At 43.2% G+C, this 26,390-nt stretch overlaps 1 protein-coding gene across 2 annotated transcripts in view; it reads right to left on the bottom strand.

Annotated features, from left to right (window-relative positions):
* The window catches only part of gabrb1 (gamma-aminobutyric acid type A receptor subunit beta1), a gene marked incomplete at both ends in the record, with an annotated part of 83,452 nt that extends 63,401 nt beyond the window's left edge, over positions 1 to 20,051 (bottom strand). The window contains 3 exons of one of the 2 annotated variants that reach the window (XM_079214926.1): positions 19,646 to 19,713; positions 19,802 to 19,893; positions 19,972 to 20,051. In XM_079214926.1, coding sequence (XP_079071052.1) covers positions 19,646 to 19,713; positions 19,802 to 19,893; positions 19,972 to 20,051 — 240 coding nt within the window. Of the gene's footprint in view, positions 1 to 19,645; positions 19,714 to 19,801; positions 19,894 to 19,971 lie in introns of those variants that run through there. The other variant, XM_079214927.1, reaches the window with a different exon arrangement.
* Between the last annotated feature and the right edge of the window lie 6,339 nt (positions 20,052 to 26,390).

The raw sequence follows: 26,390 nt of genomic DNA, 5'->3' as shown, positions 1-26,390 counted from the left end.
TAACCGTTAAGTTGAAGTGCTTACGTAAACTTATCGCGGCGACCGTAACGTTTTACTAAACCCTTAACAAGTACCCCTTGCAATGTTGGATTCCACTAACAGACACATCCCCGTAACCGTACAGGCTTGTGGGAGTCTAACAAAGCAATACAAATCAATAATTTACCCCTATTAGTACCTGTAAAGTCACAAAACGTCCGGAGTCCTGAAGCCTTCCTGGTCCTGGTAGTATTTTTTTTCCATTTTTGACCCGAATGACAGTTTTTTGACTGAATATCCTTCCTAACATGCTAATGCTTTATTGGATTGTGATTTTTGTTGCAGATTCCAGTTCTTTAGCTCCTAATCTTTCCAAAAAGGTGCCTTATTCGCAATAGAGGGCCACGGTGCCTGGCCCCACCCACCTTGAGCCACCAATATATATATATATATATATATATATATATATATATATATATATATATATATATATTATAGCATTATATTAATAAATTATACAAATTGTCAATATTTGTGTTTTTGAGCTATGGAATGTACCCAGTAATATTTGTGAAATAGGATATCTGCGCAAAATATATGCTTTTCCTGCTTGTCCTCTTTATTAATTATTAATGAATTACTCGCGCGACCAGATTACATGCAAAGTCAATGCACAGACGCGACAGGTTGCGAAAAAGCATTTTTTTAGCTGGGCGCCGCGATAGACGCGTTTTGGCGCGAACAGAGCGATATATATCAGCGTTGAGAATCAGCGTTGAGAAGCTCCGCCCGTCACCACCGCCGGCTTGCCGTTGCTGAATCAAACTGTTGCTGCTCCGCCAGAAGTAGCGCTGGTAGCGGCTTCATTCAGACGCTGTTGTGGGACTACGGATAATATTATGAACCCAGACACCATGGAGTTTGATGTTCCCACGTATGTGGAATTTACACAACAAGTATAAAGCAGAACTAGTGGTTATTTCAATGGTGGATGAAGGAATCGGTAATGGTGTTTTTACGGAGATAAGCCAGACTCAGTTCCTGGAGGAGTCGGTGAAATTCACCGAGCTGTGTGCGGCTACGGATGATGTCATGAACCCAAATACGAGGGCGTTTCATGTTCCGACATGTTTGGGACTTCCACAACAAGTATAAAGCAGAACTAGTGGTTATTTATTCCATGGTCGATAGCGGAAAAGAGAACTCTTTTTCACGGAGAGAAGCGATGGTGAAAAGCCACGCCCCCTTTGTTGCGGCGCGATTTTTCGCGTTTGGTGTGAACACCCTCGTTTCACTCGCGCGAGTAAACTGAAGCGGTAAATGCAGCATAAGAAAGGCCTATTTACACTTGCTATGTGACTGGTCATTTTACATCGCTCTGAATGAACGCTAATGCAAACATATATTTATTTTTGTCATGGTAATGATAGTTAGCGTTATGTAATCAATTAATTTGGTGTTCGACATTCCCTAATGTGATATTTTTTTACAAAATGTTGCTGTTGAGCAAATTGTAACAAACAATATACCAGCGATAATAGCTGTATTTACAATCAATGTACTCGATAAATATACAGTGTTCAAATTGACACAATGGTGACGTTTGGTTCATTAATTCTGATCTACCTTACTTTGTTGTCCTTTAATCCCGTCTAGCTGTTGTTGTATCAGCCATGCCTACAAATGTTTCACTCTGAAAAATGTAGGAAATCTGTCCACTGCCACACTAGCGGACTTTTAATTTGGATAGTTACAATAAGTGTATAAACAGCATAAGGCATTAAGACTTCAATAGGGCAAACGATAACGAGGCGTTGTTAAAAAATATAAAAAATTACACTTGTTAACAAAGGGGAATTTGAAATAAAGGCCAGCCTCTTTGAGTAAATATGGTAATCCCCCAATGCTTCATTAGTTTTTGCACAACAATATTTGGTAACACATTATAATCACTTAATTCATCATTTATAAAGCATTATTCCAACATGAACACTCATTAGTAACTCATTAGTATGCAATTCATAAACACAGTTATACATGTTTATTCTTGATTAATAAGCGTGACTATTATGTGTTTCATGATTGGATTTCCATACTTTATAATGTTACGTTATTCATTCTGGCCATATGACATCTATTGCTTCTGTCCATCCGGGGAGAGGGATCCTCCTCTGTTGCTCTCCCTCTGGTTTCTTCCCTTTTTTCCCTGTGGAAGGGTTTTTACTATCTTTTTGGGGGAATTTTTCCTGATCCGATGTGAGGTCCCGGGACAGGGATGTTATGTGTACAGATTTGTAAAGCCCTTCGAGGCAAACTTGTATTTGTGATGTTGGGCTATATAAAATAAACTGAATTGAATTGAATGATTAATTCAGGTAGTTACTAGTTGTTGGTTAAGTATTTTGTGTGACCCCATCTGAAGTGAGGACTATCTATGCTTTATAAAGCATTAATAAATAACATTGAAAGGCGAGCAGTGCCTCAAAGCTAACAAAAGTCTCAGTTATCTTCTCAACAGAAAAGGAAAATAGACACAACACAAAGTGATAAAGAACATGAATATGATGGTGATGGGGGCCATGCCCATCAGTGGCACGAGTATGTTTCATAGTTTGCTGGCAAATACATATTAATGTTTATGAGTATCTAGTCACAGCTATCTAGCTGTGATTTCTTTGCTAGCTAGCCAGCTAGCAAGCTTGTCACTAACTAGAGGACCTGAGACAGGCACGCGCCACCTCAGTTGTAAGTAGACCAATCCAGGTGATAGCTAGATACTCATAATCAATATGTATGTGGCAGAAAACTATATACATACGCAACACTCGTGCCACTGAAGCGCAGGTAGAAAATCCACGGCCCGCCACTTGCTTTGTTTGTTTGTGTGCAGAATACAGAATTAGTTTAAATGCATTAATGTTATTCTGGTAGTAGTAGTGTGCTAAATACCCATTGGCAATCGGGGGGTTCCACTCGGACCACCTAACGCTCCAGAATTATGTCCTACACAGACTCAGAATTCAATAAACACGATTTCATGGATGCAAGCCAGGCAACTTGGCAGTACACACTTTTGCACAGGCATTTACTAAGGTGAATATTGTTAAGGCCACTCATAATACGGACACATAATACGGACAGCACACTCAAATCTCTCTCTTGCTAAGTGGACACACATGCACGCGCTCAAACCCGCCACACAGACCTTGGCTTGACTTCTTGTAGTTGGAAACTTCCAGGCATTCGTGAGCTTTAAAATGTATTATAGGGACAATTGCAAGTTACAAATAATGTAACTTGATATTTAATTATATTTGTCAATCAAGTATCCACACTGAATAATAGACTACAAATATGAATGAAATAGGCCCCCTGCCCATCAGGACTATCTAACCCAGTGGTTCTCAAACTTTTTCTGTCATGACCCCCAAAAATGTTCATGCCTCACTGCCCCAAATTGTAACAAAATGGTCCATGCTGAATTTTTATTGAAATAACTTTTGTGCTTTTAAAATAATACAATAAAGAAAATTGCAATCACTTTCAAGTAAACCAGATTGCTCCATCAGACAAAAACAAATACAATGTGGAATCATTTTGTTAGTACAATGCAAATAAAGTTCTATCTGTGCAAAACATAACAAATATTGCACTGAATATATTTTCAAGATAAAAACAATAACGTGCAACCTGTGCCAAACAAAATAAAATAAGTGCAGATATGTGAGCCTGCTTTCCTCTACAAATCTTTTAATAACGGGCTTTGATACGGCCGCTCTCAATTCATGCTCAATGTTGAGCTTTGATTGTAGCCGGTGGAGTTGACAGTCAGTAAAAAGATTGATGACCTTAATACCTGGAGTGCTGGTGTCATGCTGGTGCCCCCTCCCACGGCCCGCCACTGGTGTACTTTTGTAATAAGTCTCAATAAAGGTCTTGAAATAAAGAAATTCTGCATTTCGCCCCACCTGTAATACCACCCCACAGTTTGAGAACCACTGATGTAACCATTCATACTCATCCAGACACCGCAGAAACAGCCTGCAGGGGCAGATCAGGGTAAAGCGTCTTGCCCTGCAGGGACACATCGACATGGACTAGCGAAGCAAGGGATCGAACCACCGATCCTTTAATTGAAGGACGACCTTGCTCTACCACTGAGTATGAAATAAAGAGCCGAGAGATGGTGGATATAAAGTTTAATTCCCTTTTAAACATTTATTTATTTTGTCTATTCTATCAAAATAAATAATACAAAACAGAACTAAGGATAACATATATATACATTCATTTCAAAATATTTGCAATAACAAATATAATATTTCAAAACTTAATATAGAAAATAAATAGTTGTAAACAGAGAAAGTATTAAAATGAACACATGCATTTCTCTCCCCTTTACATTGGCCGTTTCTCAATATGCGTACTCTGTACTTATGAACTTGTGAAACGTTATCAGTCTCAGCCCAAGTACTGTTCCAATTCAAAGTTTGCATCAAGCCAAGCATGGTCGAAATGCCCGGATGTGGCTCGCTCCTCCCATTTTACCGGGTATGCTTTGGAGGTGACTATGCACCGGGGGCTCAGCGTCACGGGGCCCGGCTAGAACAGCCTGATCTCGGCAAGTCTTTTTGAAATTTGCCGGAGGTATTGACGTCTCTGTTGTACGGTTAAACATGAGGTATAATTCGGTTTGGTTGAATCTAACGAACAATCTTTTGGTCTCAATAGTCTATTGTTTGTTTACAGGTAACGTTAAATCCGTTTTATTATTACAATTACATTTTAGTTTAACTTTAACGTTGACCTAGATCGCTGTCTTTTAACTTTTGACCGACTTGTTAGCTATTATACAGACTGATTATGCTGTCTATTGTTGTGCATTATAACCTACAATTTAAATGAAGGGACATCTGAGGAAACCCGGGCCCTTATCGAATGAGAAGCTTGTAAATAAACTGTATATACATGTAATGTTTGAATTTCAACCCAGGACCCATTAATTTTTTTAAGCAATTGTGTATATTCCAATAACAATTACAAATACCTATTGCTTACAGATAGTTATTTACAGTCAGGCAGTTACACTTAAATTAGACAGAACAAGAAGAAGAACATTACAAAAGACATATATATATACACAAACTTAATGAACTATTTTCTTCCAGTGGACATAACTTCATCTGGGGAGGTTTAGTATCTACAAGTAGTCATGTTGGCCCAGACATGCAGGCAGTCCTTCGGGAGCAGAAATCTGGGCCGCAAGCCTTCCTCTGATCACGTTTCGTTTTCTGTTTATATATATATATATATATATATATATATATATATATATATATATATATATATATATATATATATATATAATGCCCTCTTGTTCTCTGCAGGAGGAAGAATCCGGACATGACACCCATCGATGGCACCGGCAGCACAGCGGAGCGCCTCATGGCCGGCAAGGCCCCACCTCCTCCATCTCCTCTGCTTTGGGGAAATGCACCACTCTATGGAGGATCGTCATCATTTCCTCCTCCACGTTGTGGACGGTCCTGCACACGGTGGACAGTGGCATGGTAGAGATGTCTGAGGTGACCCTGTAGGAGGCTCCACAAGCAGCCAGTACACCGTCACCAGCACCTCAAGCTCATGGCTCCATCCATGTTTTTTTTGCCAGGTCAGCATCTGGACCAGCATGTTGATCCTGTTCCTGGAGAGCCTGAAGACTGGTCTCAGGTCAGCTTCAGACCAGAACATAGAAATAATCGGGACATGGTCCTTAAATTGTGCGTATCGCTGAACAGGACTTTGGTCCTGTTAAATAAATAAAAAATAGGATATTGTTTTTAAATATTGTTTACTAATTGTTGTAACATTAATGTATGCAGTATATTTATTTGTGTTTTGACTATTTCATAATAATAAATAATGATTTATAAAAATGTATTTCTCCTCCGCGAATCACCACCTTAACGTGGTGGAGGAGTTTGAGTGGCTTAGTGATCGGGGGAGCTATGTTGTCCGGGGCATCATCCCCTGGTAGGGTCTCCCAAGGCAAACAGGTCTCGGGGGAGAGCCCAGACTAAGAGCGATTCAAAAAACCCTGATGAATAGTGGCCCAAGTTTTGAAGCAACCTTGCCCGAACAAGGGAAACCGGGGCACCCTCCCGGAGACAGACCCAGGCAGGAGGCCTGGGCGAGCCAATCGCCGGCAGCATAGACTAGCTCTAGGGACATGGAACGTCACCTCGCTAGCGGGGAAAGAGCCGGAGCTGGTGCAGGAGGTGGAGCGGTACCAAGCTCCTGGAGAAGGGTTGGACTTTGTCCTTTTCTGGAGTTGCCCAGGGTGAGAGGCGCCGGGCGGGAGTGGGGATACTCACGAGCCCCCGGCTGAGCGCCGCTATGTTGGAGTTTCCCCCGGAGAACGAGAGGGTCGCCTCCCTGCGCCTACGGGTTGCGGGGAGTAAAGCTCTGACTGTTGTTTGTGCTTATGCACCGAACAGCATTTCAGAGTATCCGGCCTTCTTGGAGTCGGTGGGAGGGGTCCTGGAAAGGGCGCCGCCTGCTGACTCCATAGTGAGTCCTGGGAGACTTCAACGCTCACGTGGGCAATGACAGAGAAACCTGGCGGGGCGTGATTGGGAGGAACGGCTTGCCCAATCTGAACCTGAACGGTGTTTTGTTGTTGGACTTCTGTGCTAGCCACAGTTTGTCCATAACGAACACCATGTTCGAACATAAGGTGGCTCATAAGTGTACCTGGTACCAGAACACCTTAGGCCGGAGATCAATGATCGACTTTGTAGTCGTATCATCTGATCTGCGGCCGTATGTCTTGGACACTCGGGTGAAGAGAGGAGCAGAGCTGTCAACTGATCACCACCTGGTGGTGAGTTGGATCAGATGGCGGGGGAGTCGGCTAGAAAGACCTGGCAAGCCCAAACGTGTAGTGAGAGTGAACTGGGAATGTCTGGCAGAGGATCCTGTCCGGGAGGTCTTCAACTCCCACCTCCGGAAGAACTTCTCACACATCCTGAGGGAGGCTGGGACATGGAATCCGAGTGGACAATGTTCAAAGCCTCTATTGAAGACGCGGCCGCTAGGATCTGTGGGGGGGGACTGCTGACCCGGACTGGGGACATCGTCAGGCGGTGGAAAGAGCACTTTGAGGAACTCCTAAACCCGGCCAACATGTCCCCTGGAGAGGGGGCAGAGCCTGAAGAATTTGGGGTGGTTGCACCCATATACCTGGCAGAGGTCGCTACGGTAGTCAAAAAGCTCCTTGTTGGCAAGGTGCCGGGGGTGGATGAGATCCGCCCTGAGATGCTGAAAGCGCTGGACATTGTTGGGCTGTCTTGGCTGACACGCCTTTGCAGTGTCGCATGGGGGTCGGGAACAGTGCCCATGGACTGGCAGCCCGGGGTGGTGGTTCCCATCTTGAAGAAGGGGGACTGGAGAGTGTGCTCGAACTATCTTGGTATCACTCTGCTCATCCTCCCTGGAAAAGCTTATGCCAGGGTGCTGGAAGGGAGGCTCCGACCGCTTGTCGAACCTCAGATTCAAGACGAGCAGTGCGGGTTCCGTCCCAGTCGTGGAACAGTGGACCAGCTCTTTACCCTTGCAAGATTACTGGACGGGTCCTGGGAGTTTGCCCAACCAGTCTTCATCTGCTTTGTGGACTTGGAGAAGGCTTTCGACCGGGTCCCTCGGGGGTTTTTGTGGGGGGTGCTGCGGGAGTATGGGGTGCCGGACCCGTTGGCACGGGCCATCCGGTCTCTGTACGCCTGCAGTAGGAGCTGTGTTCGTATCCTTGGTAGTAAGTCAGACACGTTCCCGGTGGGTGTTGGTCTCCGCTAGGGCTGCCCTTTATCACCGGTCCTGTTCGTGACCTTCATGGACAGGATATCTAGGCGCAGCCGGGGGGCGGAGAGGATCCGGTTCGGGAGTCTCGGGATCGCCTCTCTGCTGTTCGCGGATGATGTGGTCCTGTTTGCCTCCTCGGACTGTGACCTCCAGCATTCACTGGGGCGTTTTGCAGCCGAGTGTGAAGCGGCAGGGATGAGAGTCAGCACCTCCAAATCTGAGGCCATGGTGCTCTGCCGGAAACCGGTGGATTGCTCCCTCCAGGTGGGGACAAACTGCCTACCCCAAGCGAAGAAGTTCAAGTATCTCGGGGTCTTGTTCACGAGTGAGGGTAAGGTGGAGCGGGAGATCGACAGGCGGATCGGTGCGGCTGCAGCAATAAAACAGGCGCTGTACCGGTCCGTCCTGGTGAAGAGGGAGCTGAGACGGAAGTCGAAGCTCTCCATTTACTGGTTGGTCTACGTGCCAACCCTCACCTATGGTCACGAACTCTGGGTCAATTTGAACATATACTGTGCATCACGTTTCTCTACGTGAAGAGTAGTCCTGTACATTTAAATTGCATGTAAATCCGATGCTGTTTGTCTGATCTGATATATATATATATATATATATATATATATATATATATATATATATATATATATAAAATCGACAGATTGTATCTAGGAGTTACAATAGCTTCCTCTCACATAGCGAACAGCACAAAGTGGGTGTGTCTTTGGGTTCACGCCACATCGAGGCTGTTGGGTGAAAATGCAAAAAAAGCACAAGCCATACACCTGAGGGTCTTGAGGTCATCATAGAACAGAATTGAAGTTGATTGGATAGAGAGTTATTTTTTGGAACTTATTTTTTCCGGCTTTAATACATCGCATATTAGTCCCCCAAAAAGCAGTCCAAATGGGAAAAATAAAAAGACGGAAGAATAAGAATAATCCCGGCAATTTCAATAGGGTCCTACTCGGACTGACTACGTCAGTCGCTCGGACCCTAATTATGTAAATCCTTTTTACCTCAAAATTCAATGCATTATATAGTGTGCCGTACATTATAGCATATATTGATATAATACGACTATTAGCCTGGATGTTTTTAGATTTAAAAAAATTCAAAGACCTGATTAAACCTTCTACCAAAAAGTTGAGCACTTTTAAATAACAACTGACTGAATAAAAGCTCCACCTCTGCTATGATTAAATAAGTTTCCAAGATCCAATTAATTAGAATCACAAAGTAATTTTCATTGACAATCATGTGATCAGTCTTCATTTAAGGGCTGGACCAAATGTGTTTGTTTTATTCTATTGAGGTTTTTAGAAAATGTTCTTTGAAAGGCTAAATGTCAGCAAATATGGATTTAAACTGAATATTGAAAAAGTTTTGCAAAAAATTAGCTTTTTTGCTTTTCTGCTTTTTCGACGCTGAGTTGCGAAAGCCAATCAGCGTTGAGAAGCTCCGCCCGTCATCACCGGCGTCCTGCCGTTACTGAATCAAACTGCTGCTGGTCCTGAAGGAGCGCTGGAAGCGGCTTCATTCAGACACTCGTCCTGGAGGAGTCTGAGCTGTGTGCGACTACGGATACTATTATGAACCCAGACACGGGGCGGTTGATGTTCCCACGTGTGTGGGACTTCCTCAACAAGTATAAAGCAGAACTAGTGGTTATTTCAATGGTGAATGGCGGAAATTGTAAAGCCACAGAGATAAGCCGCGCCCCCTTTCCGCAGCGAAAAAGCAAATTAACCACATAAAGTCGAGCGACTAAAAAGCGTTGCGAAAATTCTCAACTCTTTTGGTGTTAACGCTGCATTATGCCGTGTTCACGCCGCGTCCACCTCGGAGGTTTACTCGCGTGAGTGAAGCGAGGGTGTTCACAACAAACGCGAAAAATCGCGGCACGAAGGGGGCGTGGCTTAGCTCTGTTGCTTGCCTCTGTGAGAGACAAGCGACGAAGCTTTCATTTCCGCTATCGACCATGGAATAAATAACCACTAGTTCTGCTTTATACTTGTTGTGTAAACTCCACATATGTCGGAACATCAAACTCCATGGTGTCTGGGTTCATAATATTATCCGTAGTCCCACAACAGCGTCTCAATGAAGCCGCTGTCAGCGCTGGTTCAGGCCGAGCAACAGCAGTTTCATTCAGAAACGGGGAGACGGCGGTGGTGACGGGCGGAGCTTCTCAACGCTGATTCTCAACGCTGATTGGCTGCCGCAACTTTGCGTGAAGCGATTTCTCCGCCAGAGTTGGGAGAATTCAACTCACGCGAATTCGCGCCGCGTCCTTCGCTTTGTTCGCCCCAGGTCAAACGATCTGTTTGCGCCGCCTCACACGCCTCTATCTCGCCGCGGCGCGAATAAATCGCCAATTCGCGTCGCAGCGCGTCTGTGGATTGACTATACATGCAATCTGGTCGCGCCGCAAATTCGCGCCGCGTCCGGTGTGAACACGGCATTAGAGTTACTTGGAAAGTGTAGTGAGCTATGCTTCCCAGTTACTGGGTTACTGAAGCTTCCCCACATTTAAGCTGCTCCCCAGAGAAATGTAGCAAGCTAAACTACAGCTGTGTGATGCAAGTAGTTAAACTACATTCAAGCTATTTTATTTGTTTTACTATATTGAACCAATTACATTGCAAGTCAATGCTATTTATACAACAGTATACAATATACGTATATGTAGGCCATATTAAAGCCATCCTCCTAACCCAAACTCCTCCCTATATACACAGAGGGAATGTACGGCCGGTAGTTGCTCCGACCAGGGAATGAGACCAGGCTCGAGCAGCAGAGTTGACCAGAGCTAAACAATAAAGAGGTCTGCACTATAACATTTGGGCCAGAATAACCATACATGTGTTTGACAGCTCCAAATTAAAACGAGATCTTATTCTTATTCTTCTGTGGCTTTTTGCCAGGATCATAATGACCAATCAAATTCAAGGGGTGGGATGTGCCACCCCAGGATACTCCCTGGACAAACCCCTGTGAGAAGACAGCACAGTCCAGTGGGAGGGTCCTCAATCAAGTCAGCAAAATGTATAAATTAGCTCGTATAGGTTGCTTCAACTGTAAATATAACAATACTGCCGGATTACATGCTTTCAATGCAGGTCACATACTAACCAGTATAAAATAAATCTGAATTAGAGAGCAGGTCATGTAAAAACATTAACAGGCTGTTATTAAGAGGGATTACATTCCTACTAATAGAGAAAACTATCAGATTCATTACTACTATGTAATCTTATTAGTTGGATGTCAGTTTAATGTAGATAGATGTTGATGGGACTGAAGGCAATCATTTTCATTAATGGCCGATAAGCTGCATATTGCTTGTGTGCTGATGCTATTGATTGATTTTGGCAGCAGCAAGCTGTCTACAGCCTCTGGGGCAGTGTTCTCTATCAGAAGATGTGTCATTAAAACCCAACACACTTATAGAGTTCATGCTCAAACATCTAAATGAAGTACACTGTGACACTTATTCAGGCCAATTTATTGGCCTGAATTTATTGACAAATCTACTTTTCCTCATCAGAAACAAGAGTCCAAAGTCTGTATGTGAGCAATGTGGAGCTGCAGAAAGAAAGAGACTAATACCCAGTGCATCAGTAGAGTAACCAAACTAAAATAAAAAGGCTTCCTGAATTCTTCCTCAAGTTGAAGTGTCAGATAAATAGTAATGTTGTATAGTTTAGCCCTGTTAGGTAGTTTGAACATATATATTGTATCCAAAATCATTTAAAATATTAGAAATAATATGTTGCGCTGTGGGCTGCATGGTGGTGTAGTGGCCAGCACTGTCACCTCACAGCAAGAGTTTGCATGTTCTCTCCGTGTCAGCGTGGGTTCTCAGGCTTCCTCCCACAGTCCAAAGACATGCATTTTAGGTTTATTGGACTCTAAATGTCCAGTAGGTGTGCATGTGAGCGTGAATGGTTGTCTGTCTCTATATGAGCTCTGAGATAGACTGGACACCCTTCAGGGTGAACCCTGCCTTCGCCCAATGTCAGCTGGGCTCCAGTGCCCTGCAACCCTGAATAGGATAAGCGGTTCGGATAATGGAATGTTCTGCTGTTGCTAAAATATACAGCTTCACCGTCATTAAACACTTCTGCCATCTACTTCTAGTGTACTTGGCCTGTGTTTTGTGTTTTTATTAAAAAAGAGTTATTCTAGACTAGGTCAGAAACCTTTTCATATCCAAAGAGTCATTTTGCCCTTTTTTCCACCAAAGAAAATGTGTCTAGAGCAGCAAAAGCTATTTGATATCACAGCTTATAAAGTTTTATATATAGTCATATTATATATACAAAACTATAGTTTGTTGTATTTATGAAATTATGGAACAACAATAAAGACAATTCTTGACAATGCCACCTATTATAACAATATTAAACTATTATGAAGAGGAGAAACAAATACAGTCATGTGTCGGCCTACGAGGTCTTAAACACAGAACCTTGAGTCCTCCCCATATTTATGGAAAATAAGATACCTTTTTACTAACGGACGCCTCACTGTATCATGAGCTGCCACACAACTAGCAACAGTATTTAAGTAGTTATATTTACTTTGCTCAGTTTGCTGCAGCAGTTGAGGAATCGCTCTTCTTCGCTCATCTGCAGCTTAATACTTTTCAGCAGATGCTGTGTGATACAGATCAGCCAGCATCGTTGGCAGTGAGAGCCAATGAATGCGTCCACGCAGAATTAAACTAATTTTCTCTGGGACTTTTTTATTTTGTATTTATCCATTTATAGTTTACTGAAGGCGGGGCTCGGTGAATCATGATTAGCCACCTGCAGGCAAAGGTGCTTGATAGGATGTGATGCACATTTTAGTTAACATTTTCAGTGACACAGTATCACCTCAAATTTCAAGATAAGAAGTGTTCCATTTCAAAGATTGTCTACTGTGCAAAAATAAAATAAATTCTTTATTTCCATGTTTTTTGCTCTGGAGCTGCGGGTGGCCGGCCCCTGTCCTACACACTTGGCACATGGTTGGCCAATGCAAAATGGCCCTATCTAGAGAAAGTTTTTTGGTTCATCAATTCTGTCTACTGTAGAAACATGGTGGCCGGCTCCGCAAAGAGGACCACCTCCATATGTAAAAATCAACCCTGTCTCCTAAATCAGAAATGTTTCTCCTCCCTTATTATGGCCCGAGCACTGACGTAGTCAGAGCGGAGGACCCTATTGTTATAGGACCCTAATTTTATTTTTTTTGCTCGCCATTGCGCCGGCGACTCGCAGGCGAACCCGACGTGCTGAAGCGAGGGCCCAGTCACAGCTGCGAGCAGCTTTAACTATGTTTGTGTTTGACGTATTACAAATACACGATACAATGTACAGATTCACTTATACGTTGATTATCACATATTCTTGTTTTATTGTTTTTATGTTTGTGTTTGACGTATTACAAATATGCGTATAATCGTGTGTTTGTGTTATTGTTTTCTTGCTTTCCCGCTAAATTTAAGCATATTTTAATGGAAAAGAAAAAGGATTCCCTCAGTAGCGGCAAGCGAAGAGGGGCGGGGTGAGGCCGAGAACGGGGCCCGGTCGCACCGGGAGCCGGAGCCGGTCCGGTCTTCTCTGAGTCGGGTTGTTTGGGAATGCAGCCCAAAGTGCGTGATAAACTCCATCTAGCAATCAACTCAGCAGACACTAGGATCTCTGTGGTCAAATCAGCTGCAGCATCTGACGTAAAAAAACATTCAAACGGACACAACATCCGCTTTTCAAAATACTAACTGATATGGATGTGTTCAGAACATTTCTGACCACATCCAAACATCTTAACTGTACTGGTCTTACATAAATGTTGTAATATGTCAAACACAAACGTACTGGTACAGTTAAGATGTTTGGAACAATAAAACAAGAATACGTGATAATCAACGTATACGTGAATCAACGTATTTGTATCAGGGAGGAGATACGTTTCTGATCAAATGTAATTGAGAATGCGTATTAGTTCTGGGGGAACGTCATTTTTAGGAGACAGGGTTTGGTAAAAATATTGGCTCATTCTAAAGTAACAGACTTTTCTTATTTGAAGGTTATTACACACAAAAGAAAACATATTATATATATCATATTATATTCAAATGCTGCCAATAGATCCTCCTAAAGAGGACACACTGTACCTTTTAATGTATTCAATTAGCACAGCTACTTACAGTGAGGTAGTCAAGAATTAGTCAGCTTTGTGCAGCTGATGATTCACAAATTGCAACAAGAAAGAAAACCCCAACTTAACTGGTCAAAAACATGGATGTCATAGAATACTATTTTAAGCAAACAGTTATTAATTATCCACTGTGAAACATATCTATCTCCAGATGTTACATTAACCGACATCTTCCTTCTTTGTACTTTATACTTCACACCATGAACTTGTGCACATCCCCAGGTCAATATTTTGCACAGTTATGGTATTGTAACAATACTTCTATGAACATAGTAGAGACCTAAACTGGACCCTATAGGTAATACTCTCCTCAAATCATAGCATAACATAGAAAAGCTGCCGAACGCTACAGTATATAAAGTAGCACACACCTCTGTCTGCCATACATCCTCAGCAAGCAGCGTAAGAGCATTGGAACCCCCTTGGTGCAGCGCTACGCCTGTGCTTATAGAACTAGGGTTGCAATATTGTAACCTTTGTTCAAACTCAGTCTGGCTCCACCCTCTTCTGGACTCTATCGGTACAGTGTAGTGAAGATCAATTAATGCATCAAAACATCGACCCAACCACAATAATTCTAACCACTAGTCACCGCAGCCCACCTACTTCTTTCAAAGCAGAGAAGTATGGGCCCCATCAAACTCAGGTAGTACCTAACATAACTGGGTAGAGCCGTGGTCGAACCTTTCAGGGGTCAAAAGAAAAGCAGTAGTGATCCTACACACCACATTGCACAATTCAACAAGGAACAAAAAATGGCCAGAGGGGGGTCAGGTGCAATACAACCGACACACACCTTGCTTTTTCACCAGTCCAGGTTCTCTTTCCAATGAGTACAGACCCCTGAAAAGGGGCACAAGTAGATCCGTATGAATGGACAAGGCATTGAGCATGATACTGCCTACATGTCCTCCACGCTCACCCCACCAAACAGGGCCGCGTACACTGTCATGCGGCAGGTAGAGTGTGCATGGACCACAGTAGGAGGGTCTTTTCCTGCCTGCCTATTGGCTTGGGAGATGCCCTCACAACGCCCTCCTGCCAAGTGTTTCTTGGAAAGGGCTTTACGGACCATGTCATCCTAGAGGTAAACAGCTCTACGGTGTGCCTGTTGGGGGTTGGCGTTAAATAGAACAGACTAATAATGAACTTAGCGAAGCAGATGTACAATAACTTTCGATAGAGGACACTCATCCCAACGGCATTCCCTTCAACAGGTGTTTTGGGATCCCCAGAAGACCGCAGGTAATTCTCTACCAATGAGGGAATGGTAACCAAGCATCGCTTGTGCTTCATGGCATCCAAGCGGAGGCTGCTCTTCTGCTGGAGGTACAGGGGGATAGGAAATAGCCCGAATGGCAACCACGTGTACTTGCAGACTCTCCCCCTGGAAGACGAAACACATGGCATTCCTGTGTTTTAGAGCCACTTCGTCATGAAAATATGCTTAAATTAAGTCGACGGTAGTGAATCGATCACCTGGCTGAACCAGCTCAGGCTGAACTGCCTGATGGTCAGCAGGTCTGCTGCTCTCTCCTCCTCTCTCTTCCTGGGAGAATTAATACACCACCTTGACCCCATGAACGGGAGAGGGATGCTGCACGACTGGAGGGATCCAGTCTTAGTGTCACGTTCATCCTTTCTGTTTACACGCAGGTACATCACCACTTCCCGTAAAACTGTTTTAGAGCCACAACCATGGTCTCGACCCTCTCTGCAGCCAGACCCTCCGTAAACTGGAGGCTGGCCAGTCCAACATGGAAAAAGCCGAGCCAGCGATGAGGTCTGTGATAGCACCAGCGGCTATCCTGTAAATGCAGCCGCAACCGTTAAACAGGTCATAATTCCCTCTCTGATATATATTTTACATTGCTCCTCCAAACGACTGCATTGGTACGTTTTTAAGTTCCTCACCCTTAAATTTGAACACATCATGATAACATTACAATGTATCTTCGATCAATTTTTGTAATCACATCAGAAGTACCATAAATGCAAATGTACAACGGTTCACAAAAGTCAATGTTCGGTTTGTGCACGGTTTTGAGTCACAGATTGGGGCGACTGTGGCTCAGTGGTAGAGCAGGGTCGTCCTTCAATTGGGTGATCGGCGGTTTGATCCCCAGTTCCGCTAGTCCATGTTGTTGTGTCCTGGGGCAAGACACTTAACCCCAAATTGCTCCCATAGATGTTCCTGCAGTGCATGAATAGGTATGTGCAAATTTACTTGGCTAGAAAACTTTGTTTTATTCTGTTGACCTGAGTCACATACTAAAGAGAGAAGCCCTTGTGTCTGCCTGGAATGTTGATATAGCCAGTGTTTGACATCCACAAGTCAAATATCACGTTTCCCTAGACATGAATGCATGCCGTGTCCTTTTTGCATCACTTGGGCAGAAACAGTGTCACAGCCAATCAGTCTACATGCTGAGAAAAGGAGATGGACCTCAACGACGTGCAGCAAAACCTTGTGCCGCATCACCGTCGCATTAACTCACCAGCTGCCCTTGCTTCTGACAGCACAGCACATCTGATGACGAAGGCCAGTACAAGCTTGACAATGATCTAAAACCTGTTCACTTACTGCCAAGTTCAGTAGAGCTTCTCAAGCATACCTTGTAGGCCTTGTCTGCCGTATTCACATCAATATATGGGACAAGGTTGTTTAATTTGTCACAATGTGACGTGAGAAATGTCCTCAGGGAAATCTTAAGGAGGCAGCCTCTTCCACCTGGCTCTTTGTTAACGACAAGACGTTTTGGTCTAGAACAAGAAAGATAAACTACTGAACAGACCATGAAAGCTGGGAGGAATACTTGTGGTCCCCAGAGAATGAATTATATTCATTCTAATGACCCCTTGAACTTTAAACAAGTGTTATTGTGAACTATTTCCCGTTATAATATGAAATTAATGGCTGCATTTGAATGAAATTCTTCCAGTGATCCTTTGCTTTTCCCATGAAGCCACTATAAAACTAGTGCCACAACTTCTACTTCCAAGAATGATCAGTGTGGCTTACCATAAAACCGACTGAGATCACTCATGCTCCCAGATGATGAACCCTTTCCATTTTAAACTCTTCAAAAGCATCCCGTCTAATTCCACTCAATTGCCAAACTTTCCAACCTCATATCATAATCTCAGAGGTGGGTAGCATAGCCATAAAAGCAAATAAATTACTCAATTAGAAGTACAAGTGGTCATCAAAATAATGACTCTAGTAGGAGTACCCTGCAGTCAAACATCCCTCTGGTGAAAACAGCTGTAGCATGATGACCGCTTAGACATTACCACTTTAACACTATTACACCTGAACGCATTGTTGCCTCCCCTATTTCTGCACCAGTGAAATGCACACTACTTAAAATCATCTTCACCAAATAGAGCGACATTACGTCAAATATCTTTTGTTGTGAGTGCATCTGATTTAAATCAATGGGAGTTTTAATTGATGTGAGATTTGGGAAGATGTTGACGGATATTAACTACCCAAACAATAGCATATGGGCTGCTATTGTCTTCAACGTGGGAAGAGCCACTAGTTGCACGCACAATAAAAACTTAGTAATAAAAAAATGGATTACTTATAAAGGGGACTTTATAGATTCTAAAGGATTTTACAAAGACGGACAATTTGTTTTGAAATGCTTTTGATACAGTTCATTACAATTTCTCCATGGCATTGTGAAGGTCGTTAACCCTCTTTGTCGTTTCGGTGAATAACTGAAAGAAGGTCTTTGTTTGTGCTCGTAGCTTGTGGTGCCACGTTGCCATGCCTGTGGTCCACGCCCAATGCCACTGACTAGAAACAATGTTTACAGTAAACATTGTTTCTAGTCAGTGTAAACAGTTTACCATGTGACCAACAGGGGGCACTTAAGTTCATTTGCATTTATTTCTAACACCTGGGAATTGTTGTACACTTGCAAGCTTGAGCGCATCCCAATGTACTGTACCATGGTAATCCTCCTGAAAAATGCACTTTACTGCAAAACATTGATGGAAAGGGAGAGGTACACAAAAGAAACACTAGGAACATGAAACACACATTGAGAAACATGCAGTAAGAAGCTTAGAAACACACAGGTGATTATTATAAAACAGCAGGATTAAAATAAATGTGTTTTTTTACATAAAGAAAGGAGGCGTAAAATATTAGATACAAAAGTACTGTGCGTTGACACATTGGATTGACAATTTACAAAAAATGCTAATGATATTAGCCCTCAACAGTAACATAGTGGGATATCCATGGAGGTTAAATATGTATATCTACACATTTTTAACACTGGTTACATATAAAAAAGGCTGAAAATTAATAACGTGGAGGAGAGGTATTGTTTATTGTGTAGAGTTCCTGTAGGCCAACCCAAACCCTAACCAGGTTAGCATTGCCCTGGTTCCCTCCACAAAAAGCCAATGGTTTGTGGTTTAGGGTTGTCAGCGGTTGTCTTCCAATCGAAATACCTTAGGAATTGAACTCATGTAACCTAACACCTGAGCTATCCACGGTCACAAGTTCTGCTCTGCACCCTGGACTATATTTGGGTATTTCCCAGGACCTGTTTCTAAATCTAAGTTCAACATACTTTGATGAACTGAAAAATTCTCCATTCGGGATTGGTCTTGCAGAAGTGACACCACATGTAAACGGGGACGACAACAACGAACACAACTGAAGTGACCACTATTCTCTGTGTCTGTATGGAGAAGGACAGCTTTGAACTCCCAGTGAAACGGAAATTAGAGCGTCTTTAGCTTCTTTGAAACGTAATAACTGAACTGTGTATTGATTAGATCACTATAATATTGGTGCTCTCAGCATGTTGTCCATACAGACACAGAGGGCGGTGGCACCACACATCACCTGTGTTGCAAAAGGAGACACAGATTGACTGAGGGATGGATGTCATAATATCATTGGTTGAAAACGCGTCCTATTTTTTTTCACAGGGGGGAAAAAGATGATTGTATTAAGTTACAAAATATGAAGAAATATATATTTGGAATGATTTTGCCTATTGTTATACCGGACCCGACCAAAAAGGGTGCAATTGCATTTTTCATTTATCTTTCAAACTTTGCAAAACAATACTTGGTGGCTTAGCAACTGAAAAGCAACTGCCCAGCTGTTCTAGTAAATGAATGGCCTTTTTCTTTAAGACAGCATAGACAGCCCTCTCCAGTAACACCAGCCGCTGCATTGGAGCTGTATTAAGTGGTCCAATCACATTTTGCCGACGCTGCTTTTCTGGGCCTCTCGTTGACTCACAGCCGTTATATAATTACTGCACTGAGGCCAAAACACGGCCGAGTATGCACACAGACGTCTTATTCTTTCCCATTCTTTTCTTGTCCGTTTCCCACCGCGAGCTGCCCTCTCTCTACGTGATCTAATTCTCCATGTCTCTCTCTGGTTATTCTCAGCCTCCGACGGTTGTGACACCGCGGGGAAGTACTTGACGCATATGAATTGGCTTTGACACATTGCGGAAAAGTTTGTGTGTGTGTGTGCGTGTGTGTGCGTGCGTGCGTCCGTATCCATCTGTTTGAAGCAGAGCGTGTCACGTGGCCGCGGTCTCATCCTGCAGGAACTTACCATGTTGACTTCAGACACCATGTCGATGCTGGCGATGTCTATGCTCATGCCGACATCCACGGGGGCGCCTGTTGAGAACATGACAGCAGAGTGAGCACGAGGCTGCAGCGCAACAGCACCGCTCAGCACATGAAGCAGAGGACACCGGGCTGTTACCTCCAAAGTCAGGCCGCAGACGGATGTCATAGCCCTTCAGCAGCTTGTCCACCGTGGCTTTCACAAAAGACATATTGCTAGGTTCGTTGGCTCTGATGACAGAAATGAGGAAATGTTACAGGGCCTGTCTGAAACCACAGCCCACATGTGGCGTTATAACCAGATCTCACCTTTGCGCACCGCAGACTACAGACGCCAACAGGGACAGGCAGAAGAACCCCCAGCATCCGCGGTCCAGAGTAGTCCACATCACTGACTCTGATCCTGCCAACGACTTTGACACAAGGTCTCAGGGATGCAACTTAGGCTGCAAAATTATTCCAAGTGCAACGCATGCGCGTCGTTTTATAAACGTCCAAGCGTCACTGGCAATGTGTGACAAAACGAATGTGGATGAAAATGTGGCTGCGATGAAAAAAGCAGCAGCCTGCCTATGTGTGAGGAGAGCTCACTGGAAGAGTGGATGTGGCGGCACATACATTCTGACAGCATCCCAGATGTCGACACACAGACCAGCCTCCTCCAGCCAGCGCGCTCCTCCTCCAGAAGACACAGCGGGGTCCGGACCAGGTCTGCGGCAAGCTGCCCATCCGACTCCCGCTGCCGCTCAGTGGGAAGACGTGGAGTAATGAACGGGGAGTGCGGCTCCCCGGTCACCTTTAGTACACCGGGAGAGAGAGAGGGAGAGAGGGACGGACGGAGAGAGAGAGAGAGAGAGCGAGAGAGGGAGAGAGAGGCAGAGAGAGAGAGAGAGAGGGAGAGAGAGAGCGAGAGAGGGGCAGAGAGAGAGAGAGAGAGAGCCGTCATGCAACACAAGCACGTCTGAGAAGCTGCGCATTTTCGGGGCTCCACCAGTCTTTCGCATCGAGGGCTGCACAGCAACTTAATTATTATTTTAAATCCCAGGCAATGCATAAAAGATGCAGCGCACGACTAAGTGTGGAGAAAGGAGATAAGATATGCTGCATGGGACTCAAGATGGCTTCTGTTTGGACCGCAGGGTGTGATGGGAATGGATAAGTACTCTGCATTCAACCTGCCATGCATTGGCAGCAGATTTAGAGACTTTGTCAGGATTATTTTGATCTTTTTCTTTTATTTTCAATCAATACAATCAATGAAATGCAATGATTCCTCACATCCTTCTGCCACTCCTGGAAACATTTGATATTCTTTACAGACCTAAGGAAAGCCGTGAAGGATAATGCAGCTTCCTCCAGAGCTCTCTGGAGGATTACCTGGACCCTGGCAATAAACACCTGCACCTTCCTACACTTTGCAAATTCAACAAATTGCGTTTCAGTTGACATTACAATTCTGTCTGAGCATTTACAATCTTATTCTAGAAGACAAGGACTCCGGAGGCCCTGAGGGCCGCTGTGTCCTGTGTAAACCTGCCTGGCTACTAAAGTGCAGTGAATTACAAAATCAAAATTATTATTATATTTGTATATAACTGTAATCTAAGGAATCATTTTTTTCGTCTAAACCTTTCATTGCAATTTACTGCGCTCCTGTTTCTGAATGGCACTGACACCAAATCCAAAAGGCCATCTTACTGCTTTCTTTGTTTCTAAAACAGATTGTGGTCTCTTGTGTGAAAGTGACGAATATTTCAATTCTTTTCTCAAAAAATAAACTCATATTGGCTTTTTTCTCACAAAGATTTAACTTCATGTTATGACTGCACTTTAATGCTACAACTTTTTCCTTTAAAAAATCATAGAATATATCAAGAACTATTTACATTTTTTCTCAGAAAATTATTCTAAAATAATATCCTCTTCACCCCTTCACGCTACACACACAAAGAACATTTGCACACAATTAGATACAACAATACAGTTGTTTGTACATAAATAACTCTACACATGAAGTATGTAAAGTGTGTGAAATGTGAGTGATGAAGCCATAAGTAGAATACGCCATCTGGTGGTATGGCAGCAGGGTGACCAGGCTGTGCCTCTGTTAGGGCTCTGTACAGGCACTGCACCTCACCACACAACTGATGCTCCATACATGGGTTCCAACGAGGCTCGGTCCATGGGTACCCACGATGTCCCAACAAGGCTCGGTCCATGGGTACCCACGATGTCCCAACGAGGGTCGGTCCATGGGTACCCACGATGTCCCAACGAGGGTCGGTCCATGGGTACCCACGATGTCCCAACAAGGCTGGGTCCATGGGTACCCACGATGTCCCAACAAGGCTGGGTCCATGGGTACCCACGATGTCCCAACAAGGCTGGGTCCATGGGTACCCACGATGTCCCAACAAGGCTGGGTCCATGGGTACCCACGATGTCCCAACAAGGCTGGGTCCATGGGTACCCACGATGTCCCAACGAGGGTCGGTCCATATCACCCACTGCAGGTCCCTTTCCTGGGCAATGTACACACCATACAGGTTTGTAATGTTTCCAGTCAGAATGCTGTCTTTTGCTCCTCTGTAAAAAGAAAAGAGGAAGTGGACACAGGAATAATGCCTTCTAAAGGTTCCTTAAGAAATACAGTCGTGTCTAAGCTTCTTTTTTTTCCATTCATATATTTACAACTTATTCTATCTCTTAAGAGAGTGAACACTGACTGTTCAAACGTAAATATGTGTCATCTTGATTAGGTTTAGAACTTTTGCATATGTCTAGTATTTGCACAGCCTTTTTAACAAATGTCTAATAATCTCTACCCAGTGGGTTTAGGCTGTGTTCTGTTTGATAGGTAACTCATTCAATAATGTGGAGCGTTTTAAATGTGTCTTTCCTTTGTGTGTGAAAGTGTTATATTCCCCTGTGGTGCTGACTGTAATTATGATTGTGTGCACTATGTAACAATTGTAAAACACTATTAGAAAGATAAATACTTACTCATTTAATCATAGTAGTTGTCAGTGTTTGTTTTTCTGAGTTTGGCTAGAAACTCAAGGAAACAGACAGGACTGTGTTGGACTCCAGATAGACGACATACCGATAGCAAACCAACGCGTTTTTAGCAAATCACACCTTGCTAACTTGAAGGGGTTTTCCCCAATATAATTCAGTTCAATTAAATGTATTTTGTATCTCCCAAAATCACAAATGACCAAATGATATCGGTTCAGGAAAAACTCCCCCAAAAACTCTTTAACGGCGAGAAAAAGAAAAGAAGCCTTCATAGAGCAACAGAGGAGGATCCTCTCTCAGGATGGACAGAAGAACAGATGTCATGTGACCAGAATGAACAACGAAACAGAGTTACAGCACATTACATGATTCATATAATCAGAGTAGGATGATGAAAAAGTTACAACAACAAAATAACAGCAGCAGTATGTAATGGAATAATAATGAAAATAAAAGCAGGAATGTATTGGCAATACTAATAGCAATGCAACTAATAATAATAATGATAATAGCAGGAGGTGTCGGGCAGGACTAGGGTCCAGATGAAACCAGGATCCATGTAAACCTGTGTCTTTTTTTACATGCAATTATATATAAATGTTTTTGTCAAATCTGATTGACTATAGTGCAAGAGGGTGATTTTGTCTATCTTGCACTTTAATAATAATAAAGTGTCAGGTGATGCAAACTGCAAAACAATTAGCAAAAGCCATTATTGTGACTTTTGTAATATATTTCAAATGTAGCATTAGTTTGGGAAACATTCATTTGTCACACCTCTGAAGAAGGCGGTCAGGCTGGCAGTGTGCCAAACTGGTGCAGACAGCAATGCTATGGTGGAGGCATATGCTCCCGGCTCAACGCTAGATATTAAAGTGTAGTTCCTCACGAGAGGCACCTCGTTGAACATGAGCAGTGATATGTCACTCTTGGCCAAATAACCGTGCATCTGGCTACAGCAGAAGCATTTCACAGCATGAACTGTTTCCTATTCTAAGTGAAGAAACTGGCAACAGGGCCACCTCGTGGACTTGTGGACTAGCATTCATGCCGTTTAAAAAAAAATATATAATATATATGCTACTGTGAAGCACTGGGGCTTCAGTGTCTTGCTCAAGGACACTTCAACATGCAAACCATGGGGATGAACCGCTACCTTGTGCTTTCAGGACGACCACTCTCTCCATGAACATGATAACTTTACATATTTCAAAAGTACAAAGTACACAGACATAAAACGTCAATAATAAATACATGGAGAATAGTCTGTACTTTCGTGGAAATGTTAACAGGTTACGCTGCGCGACTCTTTTCTGCTGCTGCGTCTCTCAAAACAGAAAACAGATCTAAGCTCAACATTGAGCATGAATTAAGAGGCCGCATCAAATCTACCATCTCATTACAACAATATGTGTCGAGGAAAGCAGCTCACTGCTCCACTAATACTGATACAACGTGATGCTCACATATCTGCACTCAATTTGTTTTGTTTTGACAAAAACACAGGTTCTGTCACTGGCTATGATTCCCAGAATGCACTTGGGTCCAAGACTGAAATTCAGGGTCATTACAGAGTCTCCTGTTTTGAACCTGCGTTCCTTTGCCTTTTAGTAATGACTCTCATGTGTCTTCCTTGTTCTTCCTGCCCCTTCATGTTGTGGTCTGGGTGGATCAGATCCAATGTGCTTCAGCTTCCTGCTGGGATCAAGCTGTCGTAGTCTGACTCTAGCTAAACAACACGTGGCTGACAGCGTACCTACTGGACCTTTTTCGCTCGTTCTTTTAAAGGTGTGTACCTTTGCTGGAGGCATGGTAGGGTGCAGACATTTCCATCCTGGATACTGAGTTCATGTTTCCTCACTGCATAGGGGGAATCCACCCCGCTTAGTTCTAATGACCAGCCTCTGTACCATTCCCCTCACCAGTGTGATGTCAGAGCTCTCCTCTTCTGTCCAGGTCAGGTTCCTCCGGTGACGGCAGGCAGCTCATCTGCATTGTTGTGGTACTTTCCTTCTTTGTACATTATTATTATTATAATACCATAGGAACAGCCTGAGGAAGACACTTGGTTACGTATCTTTCAAGGACACATGGACTAGCGGAGCCGGGGATTGAACCGTCGTCCTCCGATTGCAGGACGACCCTGCTCTACCAGCAGTCACCATCTACATGTATTAAATAATACACTTCAGGTTAGGAGAGACACGTTCATCACAAGCTCTTTGGATCCACTCTCCTCATGCCATACTTCATTTAAGGGTCATTTTTGGGCAAATCTGTGAAACTAATATGGATGAAACCTTAAACTCTAACTTCTGACACACAGCAGGTTCAGAAGCAAGACAAAGTATTGTCCCTCCTTCCTCCAAACCCCAGTACCGGGGGTCTGATCCCGGGGGACTGCTCCGACTCCCTATGGATCAGCAACCTTTCCGTTGCTGCCGTTACCCGGGTTAGACCCCGTCCGGCCCGCTGCTACTCCCAGCTGAGGTTTAATGAAGGTCCGTCTCCGAGAGTTTTATTATTTCTTAATCCATTGATGAATCTAATATACAAATCAAAACGGACTCTGACCCTGTTCCTAAACGTGATGGGCAAGCGTCTAGTCTTCATCCTCTCATGTTTGACTGAGGACAGACTCTGGTTATCCCGTGTTTTTAGTCACAACCTTATGAATTGTGAGTCATAACACAACTCTTTCAAGAAATGCAGACTGAAGCAAAGTGTGCATAAAGGGCTCAACACGTCTGTGAGTCACTCAGATACTTGACGATTTGGGCCCAGATAGAACGCAATGGCTTTGACAGATGTCAACACTAAGCTAACTTACATCTCATTCAGATGTAATGTTCCTTTTTGGATACAAATTCTGGCCAGATTTGACATATTTCAACTTTAAATCCCATCCCATGCAGTTTAAAGTCAATTCAAAAGAGGACGTTTGAAACAGGAAGATGAGCTCATCAAATAGGGCTGTTGTGAAACGTCAGACACAAAGGGGAGGTGCTCTGCTGTATGTAAAACATAACATTCATACCACACAGAAATACTTCATCTACAACTGACTTTAAAGACCATTGTAATACATGCATGTATTAATATTACAGCAACAGGGAAATCACAATTAGTGACACACTTCTGGTTTGTTTTATTGCATAAAAAAAAAGGTAAACATCTACAGCATTTTTGAAAGAGTGTGCTTCTGTATTCACAACAATAAATATACTAAGTAAGCACCTGAAAGGGTTTTCTTTACAAATGAAAGAAAGCAGATTGCATTATATACCAGTTAAATAAAAGTGGAAAAAAATATTTCTGAAGGAATTGAACAGAAATGTTTTTCTGCTTTTTACAGTCACTGTGTTCTTTTTAATAGGCTAATAAACAGAACCGTATGAACACTATCAATATTAAATTAGAATATGAGGCAATAACAGAGATTATTCGAGCAAAGAATAATACAGATGAAAATACTGTTGACATTAACATGTGAAAAAGAAGAGCTCATGGAAGACGTTTCACAATCCTGTGTCTCTGCCAGCACTGCAGGCTCAACAACCGGAATGTTCACATTTGTGTAAAAGTACATATTAATTAAAGGTTAGCACATACGAGGTACTTTTGCTTTCCTATCGTTAACTGCTGCAGAGAACACGGAATGGTTGCCTTTTATCTTAAACGGTGAAAATTGTGATTTGAATGCAATCGGA

Source organism: Taurulus bubalis (genome assembly GCF_910589615.1).
Source record: "Taurulus bubalis genome assembly, chromosome: 1".
Taxonomy (NCBI): domain Eukaryota; kingdom Metazoa; phylum Chordata; class Actinopteri; order Perciformes; family Cottidae; genus Taurulus; species Taurulus bubalis.
This window is presented reverse-complemented; position numbering and strand designations above follow the sequence as displayed.